The sequence below is a fragment of the Amia ocellicauda genome, chromosome 6 (assembly GCF_036373705.1).
Source record: "Amia ocellicauda isolate fAmiCal2 chromosome 6, fAmiCal2.hap1, whole genome shotgun sequence".
NCBI classification, from domain to species: Eukaryota; Metazoa; Chordata; class Actinopteri; order Amiiformes; family Amiidae; genus Amia; species Amia ocellicauda.
The window spans coordinates 18,105,649-18,130,699 of NC_089855.1; the positions used below are offsets into that span (position 1 = coordinate 18,105,649).

At 40.0% G+C, this 25,051-nt stretch overlaps 1 protein-coding gene across 3 annotated transcripts; it reads left to right on the forward strand.

Moving 5' to 3' along the window:
• Positions 1-218: 218 nt before the first annotated feature.
• On the forward strand, positions 219-24,409 carry parp4 (poly (ADP-ribose) polymerase family, member 4). 3 transcript variants are annotated; one of them, XM_066706470.1, is made up of 36 exons: positions 219-343; positions 3,828-3,924; positions 4,693-4,824; positions 5,361-5,556; positions 5,824-5,932; positions 6,254-6,332; positions 6,840-6,935; positions 7,346-7,504; positions 8,037-8,174; positions 8,653-8,826; positions 9,125-9,276; positions 9,555-9,686; positions 9,923-10,021; positions 10,475-10,658; positions 10,883-11,030; positions 11,140-11,282; positions 11,411-11,542; positions 11,789-11,875; positions 12,177-12,341; positions 12,714-12,757; positions 13,190-13,271; positions 13,514-13,651; positions 13,871-14,054; positions 17,398-17,468; positions 17,781-17,968; positions 18,333-18,432; positions 18,632-18,802; positions 18,917-18,997; positions 19,265-19,345; positions 19,487-19,582; positions 19,928-20,098; positions 20,425-21,161; positions 22,543-22,630; positions 22,784-22,886; positions 23,034-23,169; positions 23,454-24,409. In XM_066706470.1, exons 3-36 carry the CDS (start codon positions 4,699-4,701, stop codon positions 23,665-23,667), a joined length of 5,004 nt encoding a protein of 1,667 aa, XP_066562567.1. In that variant the 5' UTR covers positions 219-343; positions 3,828-3,924; positions 4,693-4,698; the 3' UTR covers positions 23,668-24,409. The 3 variants fall into 3 exon arrangements, with proteins under 3 accessions (XP_066562567.1, XP_066562566.1, XP_066562568.1); XM_066706469.1 differs by having other exon boundaries at positions 3,828-3,895; XM_066706471.1 differs by lacking the exon at positions 3,828-3,924 and having other exon boundaries at positions 232-343.
• The last annotated feature ends 642 nt before the right edge of the window (positions 24,410-25,051 follow it).

Below are 25,051 nucleotides of genomic sequence, written 5' to 3' on the forward strand. Positions count from 1 at the left end.
TAGCGCGGAGCAACTGAAGTTGGTACAAATGAGACGACTGCAAACATCCAAACCACACACAGCTCCTTGCACCAACGGTATAATTACATGAAACTTAGCGGGCGAGAGGAGGCTAAATACAGTTTCATTTTTAAAGGTTTATACTATCAGATGTCCACTAGATGGGAATATAGATCCCATTCTTCATAAACTGAGGGTGAAAAGCAGGCTTGCTATACCCGGAAGTGCGAGTCAGGCAGGACCGGGATTGGCATTTGCAGTTGTGTTTTCACTCGCCAGACCCCGACCAGCAGCCGCACTTCGAGCTGATCCCCCGGCACAGCTGACGTGGGAAACTACACAGGTACATATTTATTTCATCTAAACACTTCGATACACAAAAGCGATCGTTTATTCAGAAGTATTTGAACAGCTGATATAAGCGTCACAGACTGGGGGAGGGGTGCTGTGTGGACTTACTTGACAATAAATGAAAGTGCCTACATGTAACGCAACATGTTTGAAATGTTGAAAATGGAGTGCGACATCAGACCAGTGACATTGCATTTATTTACACTCATTAGGTGGTTTATCTTGCAATGTAACCTATCTGTAAAGCTCATTTTGATTGGCGAGAAAAGAAGACACTAGTGAGAAACACCCAGTTGTCCCCTAAGGGCTTATCAGAATAAAAAGGCATAACTTCAGTTGTCAAATGGTGGGTTAAAACCAGGGAGCATGAAACACAAGTGCTGTTCTGACCTGGATCAAAGATTACCTCGACCAATAGACCAATATAACAATCACCTGATATGTTGTAATGCAATACATCTAATTGTGTGTGGAAGGTTGACTAATATCCTGAAACCCAACTTGCTGGTAATGAAAAGGTGTGTTGAACCCAGGTAAAGAATTGAAGTCTTAACGCACAGAGGATAATGTATTTATTTAACATGCCAGCCCTGGGAGCTCTGACATGGAAGCTCTCCACCTGAGTCTCTCTGAACAGCAAGATATTTACAGCTTTCATACAATGCATGCCATGTGGTTCAGTGGGCAGAGTCAGTCACAGGCTTCCAAGAAGTGGAAGGTCAAGTCTTGAGGTCAAGTTCCTGGCCTTTGTAATGTCCTTGGTTGTCTTCCTGGGGGAAGGTGTGGGATGTGGAAACCAGATGGCTTCCTTGGATATACTGGGAGAGGTCTAGTCCCAAGGGTCATCATAGCAACTGTTATTCAATAACCATGATGTGACTGCTCCAGCCTTAAGATAAGCCACAGCAATGCATGAAGCAAATGCTGGGAGGGACTTTTGCTGCGTCCACACTCGTAAAAACAGCCTCACTAACATTTGTTTGCTTGACAATTAATACAATTGGCTCTGTTGACGTATTAGTATTTCAAACATGAGTGTAAAACATTATACAGCATATACAAAGCATTAATACGGGCTCTTCAGGTGCATAAGGGGATTATTAATGGTATAATATATTTTCTTATTTCATGTTGTTGCGGTCCTCCTGCCAATACTTGTTGTTATTATTATATACATATATGAAATTACATGTCGAGTCTCATGTCAGCCATACAATCACTGTCAGCAAATAAAATACAATCTACATTTTATATTTTATATGTTGCTATTTTATATTGTTTTTAAATCAATCGTACATGATCAAACATCAATATACCCAATGTATGTACAAATACAATTTGTACCTATCAACTGGACTCCTCCCTCCCTCCAGTCCCTGTGCAGTGGCAAACTGTTTAATAAACTAATTCAGGATAACTGAATCAAATTTAGGAAGATTCCTGCCCTAGTGTCCCCAGGTGGAAGGGGCCCCAACAGGTTTTCATTTACGATTCTCATGTGATGTCAGAGCACATTTCAAAACCACACCAAGGAACAGCCCGGGGGAAAGTAGGGGGTACTAACAGGCCAAAATACATCGGATTGCTTGCATATTGGTTCACATCTTCGCATGCATACTGTATCAGTTTGTGTGTGTACTGAAACTATATTTAGCCTCCCCTCAAGTGGGCGGGGCAGGACTAAGACGGACAAAAGGAAATCAAGGCGGTAACAGCAGTGTGATTTAACTCATCTGAGCAAGACATTACAGATTACTTTTAAGTATTGATGGCTGTATTCAAAACACGTATTACACACCAACATTTCAATTGGTTTATTGTTCTCAAATTATCTGATTCTAGAGCAGGCGATGTGCAAAAGAATGATTTATTTTTAATAAAGTTTGTGTATTGGATGAATACAATTCCATTAATTTTCTGAATCTCAAATAAGAGGGCTGTAAGCGAGGCTATATCTACCTGAATCATATTGTTTAGATTTATTTATCAATGTGTTTTTTCTAGTAATGTGTGTTCATACAGAGTTGTAGACTTAATCACATTACCAGTGAATGTTGAAATCATTTAATCCATCACTTATTTTGCTCTAAAACACATGATTTTCTACACATCACATATTCATATATTATTATCACGATTTGTTTTATTATCAGATTTGATTTTCTGTTCATAATTATATGTCTAATAATTTTGTCTTCCCGATTATGATGTTTATATTGAATCCGATAGTTGCAACAGAGCTGTTTATTTCCTTTATGAAAGTATCGTTAATCTAATAAATAATATTATTTATTTCTAAACAGATTACCTTGTCCAGGGTGACTTACAATTAAATACAATTACAATATACAATAACTTTAGTGCTAGTAAGAGCAAGTGTCAGAGACAATTCCATTAAATACAGTACTACTGGTAATGAGTAATTAGACACCATACAATTCATTTTCCTGATAATAATAATAATACATGTTATATTGTAATGCAATTATTGTTAATCTAATAATACAAAGCCAATATAATATTATTTGTTTAAATAGGTGTGTAAAATATTAGAATATTGGACAAATAATTGATCACATTCAATATTGTTGAATTTCGGATATAGTCCAATTATTAAATGCAATTATTTATTTTATTAGGAGAGAAATGAGAATGAAATGCCAGATATTACTCTTATGGATTATTATAACTGGAATTTTTTTTTTGTATTCATTAGCTATGTTCAGTTTTTATTTTGAGACAACATATGCAAGGATTCTAACTTGCTTAAATGCGAGCATCCAGAGTAAGAATGGGAGACGAGCTTTTCTCAGAGTGCAACTATGTAAAATGCAAATGTATCTTGTGAGCAGTGTGGGTCTGAATGAATGTCTATCTGGTCAACATTTAATTTGCTGAGATTTCTACTCTGATGAAGTAAAGTGTTTACATTTACTGTACTTTACATTTTGGAAAAGAGCTTTTTTACAGTTTTACAAATTTGATTAAAACTGTCTACATCTAACCCAGATGATAAACTGCATGACTGTGGCCTTATTATTATTATTATTATTATTATTATTATTATTATTATTATTATTATTTACCCTTAAAAGTTTCCTATCATTGACCTTGACCAGCTTGCCCTAAAAGGCTCCCTGCCTTAGCCTCAGTTTGGCCTTGTGGCTCCCGGCCTCGACCTTGGCCTTGGCCTTGGCCTTGGCCTTGGCCTTTTGAGTCCCGGCCTTGAATCCAAGACTGTATTACTAAGTATTAATTTATGCGGAAACTATTTGTGATAGAGACTTGTGTTTTTTGTGCTGCATACCTGAGTTTCTGAAGAAAAGGAGGGTGTGGTTTGTTTAAACAGCATCTTTCCTGGGTTCTGCAATCCAATGTGCAACTGCAGAACATCGGCATGGTATTGTCCAGTAGAAAATACGTTACTGTGGTATATGCGCAGCCCTAAAGATCTTTGTTTTTTCACCAAATCACAGACTGTGACTCTGAGAATATCTAGCCGATCCAAAGGACCCTCTGAAAGCCCTGGAACTCGGCTGATAAGGCAGGTGTCAGGTTAAGCACTGCTTCACGGTAGTAGTATGCATGTATACTATACTTATAAGGCAGTATTTGAGTGGAAAATGTGCATGATTAGGTTAGGGTTAGGTTGATTGGTTTCTCTAAACAACTGTCTAGTGCTTTTATATGGTCATTTATCACTGGTGTCCCAAATTCTGCCTGACTCACCCCACCTAAATAGGGCTTCCCCAGCTCCACATTTCCAATTTAACCCCTGGTATGCACACAAACTAAGATAGTATTCACACAAACCAATATAGTATTCAAGCTGCCCCATAGAAAAGACGAGTGGAAAGGGTGTATGAAAGAAAAGGAAATGCGTTTTAAATGTTCACTGCTACATCTTGTCTGCACTGCTTGCTGGCTTGTTTTGTATGCGTGTGTGATTGTATGTATTAAAAAAAATAAGTAAACTTATTTAATTTTGTAATATAAGTTTTACAATTATTGAACATTATCTGTTTGACTACTGTCTCCCACCACACCTCTCACTATAATTGCCATCAAAAAGTGTCATAATCAATTAAAGGGGTCATACATGACCAAAAATGACTTGCATAGGCAGAAAAAGGCTATGTGGGACTAAAAAATTTCACAGGTGACCAAAACATTTAATGATTTATGCAACCATAAAATATAATATGCAATAGGACTGGATTTAAATAAGAATTTTACATTTTATATATTATATTTTGGAAAAACATAAATTTTAACACTTTGGCCTTTCTGTTCACTTATGTGAGGTCTTGACTACTTAACTTGACTTTACTTAACTTGCAGTTAATCATGCCGGTGTTTGAGAACTGCCTTGTGGCTCTGGAGGTGAAGGACCTGCCCATCAAAGAAAAGAACAACTTAAAGAAATCGATAACCGCAAATGGAGGGAGCATTACTTATGTCATCAATAAGAAGGTATTCAGTTTGTCCACTCCAATATATGATATATTGATTGGGATATTATATTACAAGATTGATTGGGAACTGTTTTAAAGTAATATTTTATACAATATGCGATTTCAAAAATTATTTAATTGCCTGCATTTTGATTGTCCCTGTGTTGTTAAAGAGCTTTAATTCAGAAGTAAGCATGTCCATCCTAAACACTGTTACTGTATTTTATTTGTCTATATCGAACTACATCTTCACTTTACATTATAGCACATTTCTACGTTTCTAATAGGTTCAGTCAGACTTGATCATTTTGTAGATTAACCTGTAAGGTAGCAGGCATCTATGTAAATGCAATGCTTCTGTTTTCATTATGCAAATTGTTAGCAAAAAACAGTTAGCCTTTTTGGTATTCTCTTAGAACATTGTTCTCCTTGAGCCTTTGGCAAAAACCTGTACCACTGACCAGTATACAAAACGGATAAACTGCAACTAATTTGGAAATAGTCCAAACACATTGTTAACACTTCTTGTCCTTGTGCTGTTTTGTCCTTGCACAGTGCACCTATGTTGTTGCGAGTAACATGGATACTGTGAGTTCAAATCGCCTGACCAGTATCCGGAAGTTCCAGGTGCCTGTGGTGGGGATGGAGTATGTGTCTCAATGCCTGGAGAAAGGGAGACTTCTCAACACTGGGGATTACCCACCTGCTAAATCACAGAGACACAGCCCGCCTCCAGCCACAACACACTGGGGTACTGTATTTGTGGTGTGGGTCAGCACCCCAGCAGTCCCTTTATAAATCCAAGAGCTTGTCTTTCTAACCTTATCTTGGGTTGACTGTTTATTGCTCAAAGGGAAACACTGTAGCTGCACATCCTTATGATAAAATCAAACCCTTTTTTCAGCAGCCAGTATTGTATGAATAAAGTTTATATAACTGGTGCCTGTTTGTGTCTACTGTTCTCCTGCTGAAGTGGCACATTTCTAAACCAAATGTTTTGGGGGGTTGCTTGGGGCAGGACATGTGGAGGAACGCTCTGGAGAGAAGCCCAGAGGGCCGCCGGAGACTCCGCAGGAGGTGAAACTGGAGGAAAACGCAAAGGGGGGCAGCTCCCTTGGCCAGTTCAGGTGTGGTAGACTTCAGTCACAGCTCTTTTACATAAACTAGTAAAACAGATAGCTTCTCCTGTAGGGTTATACTTAGTTATTATTGCATTTAGTTGTATGTGTAAAATCTTAAGTTTTAAGGTTAAGAGTAGAGCTAAAATGTGTGATTATTATTAAATGATATATCAGAAGCCTTTATCCAAACTGACATACTAGTTTTAAGAATTTCTACCGTACAGTAACCTACAATAATATGAGTGTAACATCACTATAAAATGTGTATGCATACTGCACCAAATAGAGTGAAGCTTTAAGAGAAGATTTGTGTATTTCCTGTTTTAGGATTTACAGAGAGAATGAGGCAGGGTTGCCAGCGTATCCTTCGGATTTCAAGGTGGCCAAATATTTGGTTTTGAAGAAAGTAAGCTGGTCTTCATTTTCATTTCATTGTGTTGAACCCTATCAAATGCTATTAACAATGCGGTCAATCGTTTTATTGTATTTTTCTTTTAATACTCTTAAATATATCCACCTTAACATGTCTGTGTAATTGTTTCCATAACATTACTTATTTTTAACATACTATATCATTGTTTTGATCCAATAAATAGGAAGTGTAATTTGTTTCTGTTTAGATGGGTTGTTGCCGTGTTTAGTCAAAATATTATCTAAAAACCTCCTCTACAGCCTCAGTGAAATGTTTGATCACTGCTAGTAAAAATTGTATTTGAAAAGGACACATTTGCAGAAGTTAAGTAATGTAATTTTTCTCCATGAATAATAGTGAAACAATACATCTTTAAGAGCATCTGGAGTAAGCTAGGCGATGTTTATTTCACATAACTATCTAAACTTTTCAGAACATTAGTTTCTGATTAGTGCTGTGCATTGCATCCAGCTGTACCAGTGATGTCTCTGTGTCTCTCAGGCTGATGCTGTGGTTGTGGTGGAGCTGCACAGCTGTAAGGGAAACCCATCACTCCCCTTCCGTGTGACTCAACTCTGGAGGAGTCCTGCCGGTCAGGTCAGAGTTGCCTATTAAGTTGCCCTGAGTGGCTTTATATTGACTCCTCTTGAGAACTGAGCTCCAGCTAGCAGACAGTGAAATCGTGGGCTGGTCCAGCAGCCTCCATGCAAGCTTTCCTTCAGACTGACACCATTTTTGTCATTTTGATGTGCAATCTGTTGGGTGAGAAGCATGATAAGATATCAATCTACTACACAAAAAGCTTTATGTATTATACCATTAAATGTACATTACTGGAACATCACAGTGCGGTTAATCAGATTAAAACAATGTCACAATGGAATTAGCTTCCTGAATATTGCATTCCCTCTTCAGTTTGATGTGCTTCATTGAAGAATGTCAGATTTCAATTAATTTACACAGAAAGTGGAACTCCCTGCTTCAAGCCCTCAACCTTTCAATCACAGGCACCAAAGACCAAAAAAGAAATGATATTCACCTTGACTTCAGAAGACGCCATGATGGCCTACAGACTTGTTTTAAAGGAACTTAAGGACCAAGGCTTCAGTCCAATGAAGGAGCTGCCCTCAGATGTGAAACTCCTCGGGTCAGAGAAACTGGGAGAGGTAAGAGGAAGAGTGATTTAGGGATGAAGAGACTTGATTATAAACCTTTAGGAAATTAATGAGAGACTGTTTATGGCTGTGGAACAATTAATAATGTAAATTGGCTTTGATTATTTTGAAAAGTGTGCACATACAAGTCATATAACGTTATCTGTTTAATATACCAATATTAATAATAATATTCTGATATTAAAGTCTTATTTGTTATACTGTGAGTGAGTGAGAGAGAATTATTTGCATCTTCAGTCATTTTCATTTTAAAGCACTGGAAACCTTTTTGTCCACAGCTACAGAAGGGGTAGATAGTAACTGGACTATGAAATGAGGTTTATGAACAGCATACACACTGTTTCTGACAATACATTCACTAAATTGCTGGTTGGTTGGAAGAGCAGACGTTGTACACTGAGAGCTGTGTGTTGAGAGTCAGTGAGGCTGTCGGTGTCCATGTGCGTGTTCAGTGTCCGTGTCACTGCATGTGTTTAGTGTCTGTGTCAGTGCGTTTGTGTTCAGTGGTGTTCTGTCATCACAGCTGCTCCTGGAGCAGAGCCTCAACAGCAGCACCATCTCCAAGGAAGTGGCTGTGTTTGTGGAGCTGCTCTGGACAGAGGCCCTCGGTCGACTTAGTAACCTGCTTCTCAACCCCATTTCCAGTGTCAGTTCTAATGATGTAAGCACCCAGTCAATTCAAGGGATTATTTAATTGACACATTCTTTAGTAACAGCATGGCATCTTTGTGCATTGGATTGGTTTGCTCCTGTGTTGAGGTACAGGAATAACATTAGCTTGACCCTGTTGTTCATATGTTTGAAATGCAGTCAAGAAAACTGTTTATAAAAATGTGTGGTTAGCTGCACGAGATCCAACATGTTCATAACAAATGTTGCATAATGTCCAACGTAAACTTTTCAAAGGGCATACTGACACATTTTAACACATAAGCCTAATAACATTGAAACAGATTACAGAAAGCAACTGTCCATTCAAACATTCCTAGAGAAGAATTAAATGCACTGCCCTGTGCTAATAGCATACAAGCTATTGGAATGAGTTAATGGTTCACACCAGTGGTGTTTGATTTCTTGCTGGTGGACATTTACTGCACTGTCATGTCGTTACCCCCCGGGTGTCTCCGGTGGCTGTGCAGGTGAGCCGGGCTGAAGGGATCTTGCAGCAGCTCCGGAAGGCTTTGAGCAACGGAGCAAACCAGGGGCAGTTGTTTGCCATCATGGCCGAGTTCTACAGAGTGCTGCCACACAAGAATATGGCAGACACTCTGATCACACCCAAGGTCGTCTCACAAAAAGAGGATCTCTGCCAGGTAGACTAGAATACTGGTTCATGGATGTGTTTTTCTTCTATTTCAAATAAAGGGAGAGTAGTGAGGCATGAAAATGAATGTTATTTATTAAACATACTGGATGGGTAAAGTTGTATTTGCATGTTTTCTCTGTTTTAAACCTGAAACAAAACTCAATACACATCAATTCCAGAATAATGCTGAATATGTTATAATATTGGAAGCTTAAAGTCTGCCTTATTTGAATAGGATAATATGGTGCAAGGACAATAACTGCGTGGTTTAAGTATGCTTTAAAGTGTCTTCTATCCTCTGTTAGCTAATCAGAGACATTATCAATGTGAGCGAGGCCACACTCTGGAGTTCCACGCCCTCCTCTCTTGCTAAATACCGAGCCTTGAGGTGCAGCATTGAGCATGTAGATCCTGGCACTGCTGAGTTCTTCACTGTCAAGGAACTGGTAAAATATTGGTACTGCAGGTTTTCCTTATAAACTACATATGCAGAGGTTAAACAGTACAAAAATAAGAATAACAGTGAAAACTTAAATTTGTATGTGTTCATTAGATTAAAAGCATTCAAAAAAGTGTTCCTTTTAAGTAACAGGAATGGTTATGTGTTTTAAGGGTTTTAGAGCTATTGTGGGTGTGCATACAATTTTTGGGGGCCTGGGCTCATGTTTGTACTGAGTCTGGCCGTGATAGTGCCATGACACCTGTTGACTTCACTGTTGCCCTTTCCAACTTCAGTTCAGTGGAGATTCACAGAGTGCTGCGTGTGTGCAGAGTTCCCGAGCTCCTGGAATTTAAGAGGGAGCTGGGAAATGTGCGCCCCCTGCTCCATGCCTCCGCACCAAGCAACTTTGTGGGCATCCTGTCCAGGTGGGTGGACTCTGCTACTCAACTCCCAGTCACTCCACACCATTTTTTGGAGTATCTGCTAAAATAATGTGACATTCCAGCCAATTGAATATTTCAAGAACGAACTGCCTCATTAAAAGTATTTTCTTGTCATTAAATGTTGACATCTCTGCTTCGAAAGCTGAATGACAACCAGAAAAGATCCTTATACACACTCTGTCACATTCCTCTATGTGCTGGCTATCTTATTTTTACAGGGGGCTGCTGCTGCCCAAAGTGGCTGTTGAGCAGCATGGGGTGAAGAGGACAGATCTTGGAAACCTTGGCAGTGGCATTTACTTCAGTGACTCCATGAGGTCAGCAGCGGGCTCCGTAATCATCCCATCACCTGTCTTTCGGCTTCCATGAGAAACTTTCACATTTAAATGAACATAAAACAGGGGAAGGGGACATAAATCTAGTTTATAGATCTCATAATGTAAACATTTAGATGACATAATTTTTCTCTGAAGTATATTTTGTATCGGGCAGCAACACGCCTTTGCACTGACACCTCAGGGATGATATAGAGAATTAGAAAATGAAAGAGTAATTCAAATAAGCCAAGCACCACTTGACCAATACCATACTGTCCTAAAGATGATTAATAGGAGTGTTGCTCATGGCAAATGCTTTGGCTTGACTCTTATGGGAGGCTTTGGTTATTGTCATAATGCAAATGTGTGTTGAGTACACTGTGTCAGAGAATTTGAGCACACAATTCCCGCCGCCCCCCCCCGCCCCCTTGGTTTCCTCTTTTTTTGCAACAGGACCAGTATGTCGTATGCAAAGCCTACTGTCACGGACGGCACTCGTTTGCTGGTGGTGTGTGACGTGGCTCTGGGGGAATGCAGAGACCTCCGCAGCAGAGACCCCAGCTTGGTGTCGGCGCCCACAGGCTGCCATAGTGTGCATGGGGTGCGGCAGACCCCACAATTGTCCTCCGACTTCCAGGTCTGTGCACAGCCGTGCTGGGACACGCTGAGGATAATTCATTACCTAAGCGGCATGATTACACTTGAGAAGGCTGGAATACTAGAAATATAGCCATTTTAGTATGTGGGTTTGTTGTTTTTTGTAAGACACTTAAGATGATTTAATGCACCCAACCAGTTGTAAACATCATACAGCTATTCTATATTAATATATTCACATCTTTTTTGTGTATTTTGTTACAGGATGATGAATATGTGGTGTACAATACTAACCAGACTAAAATAAAGTATGTGGTCCAGTTCTCTGAGGACTATGAGGAAGTGAAGGCGTTTGAACCCACTGTGGACATTTCCACTGAGCTGTCCGAAGCTGTTCTGATAGACGACTCAGGTGAGTGACAGCATCAGCTGGGCTACTCACTGTGACTCCTGCTGTCTGAGGTTTCTGTGTGGACCTGTGTGCAGTGTTAGGCGTTAGCAACTCTGTGTTGTTTTCGCAGTGTCTGAGGCGGAGGCTGACTGCAGTGAGCTGTGCAAGAACCCGCTGGAGGGCATGATGGCAGGACTGCAGGACAGTGCTGGGAAACTCCTCCCTCTGCAAAGAGTTCACGTCAAAGGCAGAGTGATAGACCTCCTGGCAGAGGTAGGGGAACCAAACCCAACCCCCTGCTGGACTGCTTTGAATGACATATTTGCCAGTACAGTCTGAAATCTGTGCTCTTCGGTGCACATGCACAGAAATAATAACACCAAGCTTTTTTACATTTCCAGATCATAATTTTTCAGACATACACGAATCACAGTACTGTTCCAATAGAGGCCAAGTACGTTTTCCCTCTGGATGAGTCAGCAGCTGTTTGCGGGTTTGAGGCATTCATTAACGGGAAGCATTTGGTGGGAGAGGTAAAAATAAACATGCATCTTGGCACAAAGCCCAGCTTGGAAAAAATGTGAAACATTCCCCTTAACAATATATTTTCGCAGTAATTAGTTTATTGCTGTGGCAGACAGCATAGTCTGTAATGAGCTCCAGCCATAGTGTGGTCCAGGGCAAGGCTGCCAAACTGCCATGTGTGCTTTATGGTCTGTTTACTAGTTGTGTGCCATTTCTCTTTGGGAACCTTTTACAGTTTTGGCGTCTCCCCTCAGGTGAAAGAGAAAGAGCAAGCCCGGCGAGAGTACAGGCAAGCCATTGAGAAGGGCCATGGAGCATACCTAATGGACCAGGATGCACCTGTAGGTTTTACCCCACTATTTACCTGCCTCTCTACTTATACAGCCATATATCTGTCTGTGTGTCAATATGTATCTTTGATTGAGAGAAGGATACATACTGATATAAAAACAAATATATACACACACAGGAATGTTTTTTGTTTCCTTATACCCTTAATTTTTAAGTTTACATTTGTTTTCACATTTGAAAAGGCAAAGAGTCAGGGCAAATTGACACTAGGCCTAGTGTTCAATGTATTCAGTTTACTCAGTGTCCGAAAAAAGTTTTTTTATATGTTTCCCTTTTAATCTGAATCTACAGGATGTGTTTACAATTAGTGTTGGAAACCTCCCACCAAACGCCACTGTGTTGATCAAAATCACATATGTGACGGAGCTGAGTGTCAGCGAAGGGGCCATCGTGTTCCGTCTGCCCGGCAGTGTGGCCCCGTGGCAGCAGAGCAGCGCACTGAACGAGAGAACTCAGGTCTGAGTCTCTGTATTGTCAAAAATGTGTTTCTTCTATGTAGTGTATAAAGTAAATACAGACAGAAAAAGATAACCTGATCTGAATATATTGAAGGAAAAAAATGTTTATCTGGTAATGAGTCTGAGTCTATTTTCTGGGAGAATATTGATTTAAAAACTTCAGGTAGAATTTGTATGTCATCAAGTTAGACATACTATTATAATGTATATCTGCAAGTATGGTAAGCTTAATTATTCTCAGAGAATATTCATGTCTGTGGCTTCTGCAGCCTGTGCTGAAGGATGGTCATTATTTATGTGTCACAATGACAATAATTGTAATCCTTGAAGGACCCTTTGCAAAAAACGTTTGTTTTTCTCTGCTCTGTAGGACACTGTGAACAAGGTTTGTGTGACTGACATGGAGACAGAGAGGTGGGTTGGGCCCAAAGTGTAAACAAAATAATTTTAGCCACTATTATAAAAAAAAATATATATATATACAGAATAAAATTAAAAATGTATACAATTTTGCTTTTTCTCATTCAACTGTAAAACATATTTTCAGTATTCTAGTTTTATTTTTATTTTTTTATGAGGAATTACCACATCTCTTTGTTTATTGTGTTTAGGTAAATGTTTCTTCTCAGTGTTGTTTTATGACATTGGTTACTGCATTTCCTTAAATGTTTGTGAATATATATCAAATGCTTATGAAGAAGATATGTTGCACTAAAACGATCCAATGCTTTTGGTTTTTATTGTAGCATGAATTAAATGAACTGCTTTCAATGCCAATAGCATTCGTTCTTCTGTGGGTATTCTGTGGTCATTAACTTCAGTCATGTTCCTGTTTATAATCCACAGGCGTTTTGACCTGGAGATGTCTGTCGAAATGCCTTATGAGATGACACACATTCGCTGCCCCACACACAATATTAAAATGAAGGTAATTGCCATCAGTGTCAAATCATGTTTTTGGCTATCTCTTTAGATGTTAAACCCTCACCAGATGTTTCATGAATATTGCTTAAAGAGGACGCAATGGGACAGTAGCAGTCTTCTTATGAACTAACATAGTTAAAAGTTTAAAACGAAAAACAACTATTAAAGAGTTAGATACACAGAGCTCCTCAGTATGGTTTCCTCACACAGTCTATGTGCTAATGATATATGTATTGGGATTTCCAGAGAACACAGTGCAAAGCAGTGATCAGCACTGTGAAGGGCGACTCTCTGGGGCCTGATGGCTTTCTTCTGTCTCTCACCTTATCCGAGATGCACCTGCCCAGAATGTGGGTGGAGAAACACCCAGATAAAGACAGTCAGGTAATCCAGAGATTCCACCTGTGATCCTTGGTATTGTAATTATGCGGTTTTATTGTCCTTCTTTCCTTCCAGTGTCAGTGCCTCATCTGTATTTCACTGTATACTGCATTTTCACATCCATTAGTGAGGAATACCTGGAAGTAGCTCCATTTCCATCCATTTCACAGTACACAGACTACTAAGAGGAGCTCTTGCTTTTCTCCCTATTGCTGTCTGCAGGCGTGCATGCTAGTGTTTTACCCGGCATTTGAGTCCAACACAGACCCGGGTGAGGGGGAGGTTGTCATTCTCTTGGACACCTCCAATTCTATGAGGGGCGAGACCCTTCAGAATGCCCGGAGGATCGCCCTGCTGGCACTGAAGGCCCTCAACTGCAAGGTCAACATCCTCTTCTTTGGCACAGGTGGGTGCTGGCCAAAATAATTTGGACTTACACCTTTATTGGAAACACACAGTTGTGTCAAATCTTGTCAGTTCATCATTTTATTACATGCAGCGCCTTTTTATCAAGTCCTCAAATTGCTAGGAAATCACAATTGGAGTAAAGCATTGTGAGAAACAAGCAGTCAGTTCACTAATGATCAGAAGTATAAATCCAAACATCACAGTAGCATAATAGTTGTACAGTTAGGTCCATATATATTTGGACAGTGACACAATTGCCATCATTTTGGCTCTGTACGCCACCACAATGGATTTTAAAAGAAACAATCAAGATGTGTTTTCATCTTTAATTTTAGGGCAGTTACATCCAAATTGGGTGAACGGTGTAGGAATTACACCCATGTATATATGTGATCCCACCAATTTTAGGGGCTCAAAAGTAATTGGACAAACTAACATAATCATGAATTAAATTGTGAGTTTCAAATCCTTTGCAGTCGATGACTGCCTGAAGTCTGGAACCCATAGACATCACCAGATGCTGGGTTTCTTCCCTGGTGATGCTCTGCCAGGTCTGTACTTCAGCTGTCTTTAGTTCCTGCTTGTTCTTGGGGCGTTTTGCCTTAGAAATCAAAACAAACCAATCAGAGAGATGGCAACAGCGTTAGGTGTGGCAAAATCAACTATGTGGTACATTCTTAAAAAGAAAGAGAACGCACTGGTGAGCTCAGGAACACCAAAAGGCACAGAAGACCATGGAAAACAACTGTGGTGGATGACAGAAGAATTATTTCCCTGGTGAAGAAAAACCCCTTCACAACAGTTGGCCAGATGAAGAACACCCTCCAGGAGGTAGGCATATCTGTGTCAAAGTCAACAATCAAGAGAAGACTTCACCAGTGTAAATACAGAGGGTTTACCACAAGATGTAAACCATTGGTAAGCCCCAAAAACAGGAAGACCAGATTAGAGTTTGCTAAAAAAAACATTTGAAGAACCCTGTACAATTCTGGAACAACATCCTATGGACAGATGAGACAAAGATCAACCTGTACCAGAATGATGGGAAGAGAAGAATATGGAGAAGGGAAGGAACTGCTCATGATCCGAAGCATGTTATGGCATGGGCATGTATGGCTACCAAGGGAACTGGTTCGAAGCATACAGTGAAGGAAAAAAGTATTTGATCCCCTGCTGATTTTGTACATTTGTCCACTGAGAAAGAAATGATCAGTCTATAATTTTAATGGTAGGTGTATTTTAACAACAATAACAACAAAAAAATCCAGAAAAACACATTTCAAAAAAGTTATAAATTGATTTGCATGTTAATGAGTGAAATAAGTATTTGACCCCTTCGACTTAGTACTTGGTGGCAAAACCCTTGTTGGCAATCACAGAGGTCAGACGTTTCTTGTAGTTGGCCACCAGGTTTGCACACATCTCGGGAGGGATTTTGTCCCACTCTTCTTTGCAGATCCTCTCCAAGTCATTAAGGTTTCGAGGCTGACGTTTGGCAACTCGAACCTTCAGCTCCCTCCACAGATTTTCTATGGGATTAAGGTCTGGAGACTGGCTAGGCCACTCCAGGACCTTAATGTGCTTCTTCTTGAGCCACTCCTTTGTTGCCTTGGCTGTGTGTTTTGGGTCATTGTCATGCTGGAATACCCATCCACGACCCATTTTCAATGCCCTGGCTGAGGGAAGGAGGTTCTCACCCAAGATTTGACGGTACATGGCAAAACATCCATCGTCCCTTTGATGCGGTGCAGTTGTCCTGTCCCATTAGCAGAAAAACACCCCCAAAGCATAATGTTTCCACCTCCATGTTTGACGGTGGGGATGGTGTTCTTGGGGTCATTCCTCCTCCTCCAAACACGGTGAGTTGAGTTGATGCCAAAGAGCTCGATTTTGGTCTCATCTGACCACAACACTTTCACCCAGTTCTTCTCTGAATCATTCAGATGTTCATTGACAAACTTCAGACGGGCCTGTACATGTGCTTTCTTGAGCAGGGGGACCTTGCGGGCGCTGCAGGTTTCAGTCCTTCATGGCGTAGTGTGTTACCAATTGTTTTCTTGGTGACTGTGGTCCCAGCTGCCTTGAGATCATTAACAAGATCCTCCCGTGTAGTTCTGGGCTGATTCCTCACCGTTCTCATGATCATTGAAACTCCACGAGGTGAGATCTTGCATGGAGCCCCAGACCGAGGGAGACTGACAGTTATTTTGTGTTTCTTCCATTTGCGAATAATCGCACCAACTGTTGTCACCTTCTCACCAAGCTGCTTGGCGATGGTCTTGTAGCCCATTCCAGCCTTGTGTAGGTCTACAATCTTGTCCCTGACATCCTTGGACAGCTCTTTGGTCTTGGCCATGGTGGAGAGTTAGGAATCTGATTGATTGATTGCTTCTGTGGACAGGTGTCTTTTATACAGGTAACGAGCTGAGATTAGGAGCACTCCCTTTAAGAGAGTGCTCCTAATCTCAGCTCGTTACCTGTATAAAAGACACCTGGGAGCCAGAAATCTTGCTGATTGATAGGGAATCAAATACTTATTTCCCTCATTAACATGCAAATCAATTTATAACTTTTTTGAAATGCATTTTTCAGGATTTTTTTGTTGTTATTCAGTCTCTCACTGTTAAAAATTAAAATTATAGACTGATCATTTCTTTGTCAGTGGGCAAACGTACAAAATCAGCAGGGGATCAAATACTTTTTTCCCTCACTGTACTGCGAAAGCAACCCAAGTCTTTTTTTAAGGTGAAGAAGTGGAATGCTCTGCAATGGCCAAGTCAATCACCTGACCTGAATCCAATTGAGCAGCATTTCACTTGCTGAAGGCAAAACTGAAGGCAAAACATTACTAGTTCCAAGAACAAGCAGGAACTAAAGACAGCTGCAGTACAGACCTGGCAGAGCATCACCAGGGAAGAAACCCAGCATCTGGTGATGTCTATGGGTTCCAGACTTCAGGCAGTCATTGACTGCAAAGGATTTGCAACCAAGTATTGAAACTCACAATTTAATTGATGATTATGTTAGTTTGTCCAGTTAAGTTACCTTTTAGGCCCTAAAATTGGGAGGACCACATATAAAAATTGGTGTAATTCCTACACCAATGGATGTAACTGCCCTCAAATTAAAGAGAAAATGTTCCTTTCAAATCCATTGTGGTGGCGTACAGAGCCAAAATGATGATAATTGTGTCACTGTCCAAATATTTATGGACCTAACTGTATTTGAATGCTTAAACATTTTGTTGATGTTTATTTATAGGTTTTTGTGGTGGATCAACATTATTTATGATTGTCAAAGGCATTTATTTTTTGCAATCTAATATGTATTATGTATTACAGACTTTAAGGAATTGTTCCCCTGCTCAGAATACTCTACGTCTGTCTTTGAAAGTGCCAAGAACTTTATTATGGTAAGTATTGGACAACAGGATCAATCTGCTTTAAATTATATAGTGTCCTTAATGTATTTCTGACATGACTAGTCAATCACTGTTAACGGTGAATTGTATATAGTTTTACTTAACAGTGGGTTCTGCAAACTTGAAATGATCCCAAGTCCAAATAATCAATTGATTAATTTAATCAAATCTATGTGACTATAAAAACTATATGATATTTAATACATAATCAACCATAGTTTTATTCTGATATCAGAAGACCGTTTCATATTACACATTGGTTTTCTCACACCCAGTTGGTCATTCATTCTGCTCTTCTCACAGTCTGCACCACCAATGAAGGGCAGCACTGATCTATGGAGGCCTCTGCGCAGTTTAAGCCTCCTAGCTCCATCTAAAGGCACCAGAAATCTCCTCCTGATTTCAGACGGCCATGTCCAGAACGAAGGCCTCACGCTGCGGCTCGCCCAGGAGAATGTTCAGCACACGAGGATCTTCACCTGTGGAGTCGGGTGAGTGTTCCTTCCCAGCTATGACTGGATCTTCCCAAGAGCACGTAGGAGGAGTTCAAGGTTTGGGGAATAGCTGGAGACTGTATACCCCGTTTTGCTTGGGCAGATCAAAATCAGGGCCAAGGGAAGCCCGTTTGTGCAATCGTTCTTGTGGTTTTCTTCTTTAACTTGGCAGCTCATCAGTCTGGTTACGTTAGTGAAAAGGTCTAATTTGGGGTACAGAGGTACAGAGATTTTCACCTGATGCTGCAGATTTTTAAATTGGTCTTGAGTTCAGTAGCTTGATTCTGGTGTTCAGCTGATTGCCATTTTAAATATGTCTCTGTGTGATGCTCGTTTCTAATGGTCATATCTCTGTCTTTAGTTCCACAGCCAATCGACATATGTTAAGATCCCTGGCTCAGTCAGGAGGAGGTGCTTATGAGTTTTTTGACACAAAGATGAAACACACTTGGGAAGAGAAGGTGAGGCTGTACAGGAGAGTTAAGTCCTGGGGGTTTGACGATTTAATTTAAAAGATGGATACAAATGCATTGAAAGTTGTAGTTTTCATTTGCAGCTCTTGTGACTGCTCTGACCTTATCCGCACGTTAACTGTAGATTGGGGCTGTAGGTGTGTACTGAGGCCCTGTGCTGTGAGCGCTTCTCTGCCTGTCCTGCCAGGTGCAGTCCCAGGTGCGACGGATGGCGTCCCCTGGCTGCAGCGCAGTGTCGGTGAAGTGGCAGCAGTTCCACCCTTCTGCCCCCCCACCCATCCAGGCCCCCTCACAGCTGCACTCACTCTTCAATGACTGCCGCCAGCTCGTGTATGGGTTTGTACCTCATTGCACCATGGTACGTTTTGGTTCCTTCCTCCACACAGCTGGGTTTGTCATGTTTTTTGTTGTATGAGGAAATCTGGCTTTTTTGTTTTGTTGTAAGTGTTTTTTTTTTTTGCTCTCCCTAAAGGCCACTCTGTTGGGCAAAGTGAGTGATCAGGAGATAGAAACGATGGTTTCCACCTCAGAGCTCCAGAAGACTAAAGGAACGGTAAGGCGGTCAACAGATTTTTTTCAATATACAATCTGTGAAAAAAAATTAACTAATATAAAGATATTCAAATCTCTGTGAGAGTAACTGCAATGTTGTTGCTGCTGTTCTGAATCAAGACGTCAGTTAAGTCCATACGTTTTCTCAAATTGATGGCCTCTTTTTCCCCTCTGCAGGATTGTGAGTCTAGCTCCAGCCCATATGCTGTGCTTTGTAGACTGTCTTCACTTATGTATTGATGTATTGGTTTATATTATTGTTACCCAGTTGCTTCACAAGCTCACTGCCAGAGCTGTCATCCGAGATTATGAAGACGGAAGCCTCCACATGGATGAAACGGAGCATGAGGTGAATCTAATAAAATCTAATTGTTAGGGGATGGAGAGCTTACTGCATTTTTCACATTCTCTCTTTTTCTTTTCTTCATAAATATGTTTTGCAATAAGTAATCTGGTCTTCTCTGCTAATTTTGGTTGTTGTTTGTTTTAGGTGAAGAAATCCGAACTGAAGTCCTACATTGTCAGTCTGAGCAAGGAGTTTTCCATTGTGACACAGTACACAAGCTTCGTAGCCATCGAAGAAAGGGTAGGCATTAAGAAAGGTGTTTTAATGTCTAGGTTTATAAAATTATAGAGCTAGGTTCATGTTCAGTCAGGTATTCCTCTCATCTATTGTTTCTAATTGCTGAATCCAGCCCCCTTGAACCCCAAAACACAAACACAAACACACACACACACACACATACATGCACACTAACAAACATACGTGCACAAACACACGCACACATGAACACATAGATATACAAAAGGTAACATTCTCTTTTTCTCCCTATCTGGCTTTATTCATCACACATCAGCATGACATTGTCATGGTGGACATAGGACCTCCAGCTGTTTTTGGGAATAATTTTCTCTCCTTTACTATTTTCAGGCTGAAACGATCCATGAATTTCAAGTCACGGACGTAGAGAATCTGATGGCAAAGGAGGACGTTGATTTACTTCCTTATTTAGACTGGGACAGAGAGGAGGGGTCTGAGTCAGACATGATAGAGTACCCACTTCTATTACAAAAGATTAACAGAATGCAGATGATCAGTAAAGTTAGTATCCATGTAAATTAAACTATATTCATTCTTCTTACCATTGATAATTTGATTTGTAATCTTATGCTAAATTAACTGGGTACAGTATCCATCTTTCTCATACATGTACTGGGAACATAATACCCAAAGTGCTGGCTTTATAGCTTTTCAGATATATGCATATATGTTGTATACTCTTGGTTCATGTTGCTACTTGGAAGATCCCACACAGTTGAAATGCAGTATCTTTATCATGTTTTGTTGAGCGGGAAATATGTAAATAGTAGTGTATGAAAAAACATGTATTTTACAAGCATGTAACAAATGTCGTTTCTCGTTTCTAGGGATGCAATAGGGGCATCAACTCATATTCCGTAGACATGGCAGTGCCCCACATATCAAGAGCTACCAGTTCTGACCAACTGCCCTCACATGGGAAGCCAAAGTTCAGTAGGTGTGACAGAGCTGCAGATGTCTCTTACTTACGCTTACACTCTGGGGTACCTCAACTTGGAGGGTTACCAACTTCCTCAGGGGGAAAGTTCCCCGCAGGCTCTGACCCACAGGAGAGTCATCCTCCTGCCTCAGTGCTATCCGTGGAGGAAGAATCCGATAGCCTTCAATCCGGTCTTGCAAGGTCACAAGGCATGTGGTTCTCGCAGACAGCTCCCATCCTCCCTGTGTATGGAGTGCCCCAATTATCCAAAAAAATTCTTCAACGAAGTGTATTTGGAGGTTTATCAGCACAGTCTAAAAACGTTATCACGAGTCCCCAGGGATTTTCTGCAAAAGCACAATCTTCAAATCTGTTTGGGGGTACAAATGAAGCAGTCTGTGGGGGTTTAACCCCCTCTCCTCCTCTTCCTTGCCTTCCTCCTTATACTCCTCCTCCTCCTCCTCCTCAACCCGCTGCCGAAATCAGCAGTTCAGAGTACCGGGTATTCTGGCAGGAGGCCTGTAAAATGTCCGAGCAGAGACCCTGCAGCAGACCACTTCCTGATTCAGGCATTATCGTACCAAACATGGGTTATGCATTATTGAAGAATGGAAGTATGAAGACTAAAAAAGTGCATCTTGGAAGGTGAGTTAATAATATAATTTTTCCCCTAGAAATCCATGATAACTTCTAGTAAGCAGTGAGATTGGGTGTGTGAATTCCCCTTTTCAATATGTCTGTATATCTGCTTTCTGATTATTTTTCCCCCTTTAATACTTCACACATAAATAATTATTGAATTTAATATACATATGCACACAGACACCTCCTCCAAATACATTTCATATTTCCTTTATATATAAGAGAAATTGTATTTAAAGCAACATGGGTCTATACCATTACATACAGAAGCCATTCACCCCACTGTGAGAACAAGCAGGATTCAGAAGTGGATATAACACAATGGATCATATACAAGTTGTCCGATAAATACTGGACAGATGCAGAGAATATGAGCTTCCTCTGTACCTGTGATTTGTTGACAATGAGAAGGAAAGGAGTCCGTCAAGTTGACACAAACTCTTCATGGCAGCTCTTGAATAAGTTCAAGACTTTGGACCTGAGTATAACCAAAATCATGTTTAAACGGCTTTGTTAAATCTAAGAAAACTGAAATAGATCAACAGTCAAAAGTTATGTCTACCTTGGACAAGAATATTATGGAAGAAATCAAAAAAAGAGTGAAAATGAGGATAAATAAATCAAATTTTCTTCCAAATATGAACTTGAATCCCAGTATTGTCACTTTTGACAACTTGATTCATCGAGACATTATTCATTGATTAAGAAAAAAAAATCAGCATTCTGTTGTCTCCCGAAAATACATAAAGATCCAATTAAACCCTGTATCTTGCTATCTAAACTCAAAATCCACTGATGCTGTCCCACTGTCTCAGCTTATTGTAGACTTTTTGGAGTTGTTTAACTTCTATTTTTTGATTAAAACAGACAAAGGGCACTGCTGTGGACGTCAACAGTGATTTACAATTTAAGTGTGAGCCTGATCACCCGGCATTTTAAGTCCATTGTTAACAATGTTGTAGCGCCAGCAATTGTATAACTCAAATATATATATATATATATATATATATACATATATATATATATATATATATATATATATATATATACACATTTGATTAAATGCCTTGTTTGCAGTGTGAAAATTAAGAACATAAGAAAATTTACAAATGAGAGGAGGCCATTTGACCCATCGTGCTTGTTTGGTGTCCATTAATAACTAAGTGATCCAAGGATCCTATCCAGTCTGATTTTAAATGTTCCCAAATTTCCGCTTCAACCACATTGCTGGGGAGTTTGTTCAGATTGTGACAACTCTCTGTGTAAAGAAGTGTCTCCTGTTTTCCATTTTGAATGCCTTGAAGCCCAATTTCCATTTGTGTCCCTGCAGATCTAGAAAAGGTTCACTGAATTGATAACTTGTGGATGCGTATATTCTTTTCAGAAAGTTGAAGTTTTCAGCACATTTGAAATCTTTGGCAGCAGATGTGCTTGTGATACCCTGGGCCAAGCTGTTTTCTCTGCAGCACGAGGTAGGCTGTCTTAACTTAATGACAATGCCACAAAACTAGTAGTATTTTTTTTTTTATTATTATGTACTTTTACTGTTCCTGTTGCAAAGTAAAGAGTGGCCTGTAATAAGATGCATGTCTTATATTGAAAGCTATATTTCCTTCCTGGTGTAGGACGGTTACTGGGAGTGCACTGCAGAACTCGGGTCAATACTAGACATAGATGTGGATTATTTTGCCAATGTCTTCCTGAAAGAAAAGGGAATCCTCTCTCTAGGTAATTATCCTAATGTTCGATGATGCTCACACTGAGCATTTTTGCTGTGGTTTATCATTGTCAGAATGGTTCTCTCTAGTCTGGTTTCCTAAAGGAGGTGGGCACATCGTTGGCAGGCTCTGTGTAAATGTGTTTTTCTCTTCAAAGGAATGAAGGCTCGAGAGACAATCCTGAAACTGATTGCTACCCTGCTGGTTCTCCAGCTTATCCGCTCCAAGGAAGAGGTTGAAGGAGTGCGGCTCAAGACACTCTTTAAGCTGGAGGAGATCCCGCCACAGGAAAAGTATGTTGTGTTGCGTCAGATCTTGGCTCTCTCTGTCACTCTCAAAGGCTTAGCCAGCAGTGCAAAACAACAAGGACACTTTTAAAAGAAACAAGCCTGGATACATAAACAACCAGACACATTTCTTCACATCCCATAAACTCCCATCTTCTACACAAATGGTAACATGTAATCATCTCACCATGAGCCTTACTGCGGGAGATGATTTATGATGTCGTAGGGTATACTGTTACAACAAACCCTAAAGAGTGCCACACGTCCACCCTCCTGTGTTCTTCCTACAGGTCAGAGCGCTGGGATGATGTGAAGATGGCGGTGGAGTGGGTCAAGGCCGCAGACAGACAGTACCCCTGTATCTACAGCCGGCTGGAGTTGGGTTGGGACTGGGAGTCAGTCACGCGCCAGCTGCTGCGCATCGACCCACCACAGGCCCACTCTCTCCTGAGGCCCGCATGTCTACCCTCCCTGAGCCTCAGGAATCCTGTCTTATTACAGTGAAATCTACCCAGCTTGGCAACACAGTGCCAGCTCACATTTGGCATGTGGCAGTGGTGTCAAAACTATCTGTACTGCCCTAAAAGTCAAGTCGTATATATTATATCCATAAATGTTAACATATCATGCTTAAAAAGAAAAAAGCACATAGTCTCTGTTGCTTAACATTACTCAAAGATCTCATTACTCATGTTTCATATTCGCCAAGGGAGATTCTCCTCCATGTGTACTGCAGGAGGTAGGTCATGGTCTACAGGTACAAAACCACATTGCACTTTTAAGGTCTTTAGGTCTTTCAAGAGCCTGAACTGTAAGTTAATTACTGTCATGACATTAAATTGAAGATATGTTACAACTGGAAGTGGACAGTGAATATGTCCACTGGTTGGCTTCAGTGTAATCACTGGTCCGAGTGTGAAGCTGGTGATGGGCTCTTGTGATTGACAATGCATGGCATCACCTTTTTATTATAATCATTGAAAAGACCGCTTGAGAACTTTTTGAAAGAATTAACTGCACAATTAATCAAAACTAAAATGTTTACCTCTCTTTTTAAATGGAAAATTAATGGGTTTTGCATTTGACATGATGATTTACCTGCTTTAATCTTTTTAAAATGTTTAGCTGTGTAGGTGCTATTATAACTTTTTAGACATTTTAGCTGAGCCTATATTGCCTTAAACCATAATGTATTGGCTGTTTTGAATTTCTAAAAGCTTTTTAATAAATCTTGTATGCCTAGTTATTGTTTTTTCTTTGAGTTTTTTTTTATTTAATTTAATTAAAAATATACTGTACTAAAATTAAAATAATTAACTTATAATAATAATAATAAAAACAACTTAGACTTCATGAGTTATGTTGAGCAAAGCTTAGCTTTAATATTCAGGTGTATTTCAGAGGAAGGGCCTTGTAGCCTTGCCATGTATAGCATATTTGGAAGAAATTGGGTGGTACTCGAAATTGTTAAATCCCTAAATTCAATCATTCAGTGTGTGCCCCCTAGTGGATATAAGGGGATGCGCAAAAACACAATTATCTCCGCAGTAAACAGTGACCTGGTTTTACATTTTGCTTTTATCAACTGTCACCACTAATAATTTTAGTGACGCAATCTATTGATCTGTAGAGTTTGATCATGCAGTGGTGCTTTTGGGCAGTACATATTCATGAGAAGCATACAAGAAAGCAAAAGGATTTTGCTGTACCTGTATTTAAATGTTAGTTTCGGTTAATGCTATCATTACATTAACGACGTATGACTATAAATATGATTTAAATAGATTGAATGTATTTTTAATTGAAGACTATGTACTAACGAACACATGATCTTCACACTGGTGGCGGTAGGTGTTTTTTCTATAATAAATTAAATGTTTACAACAGA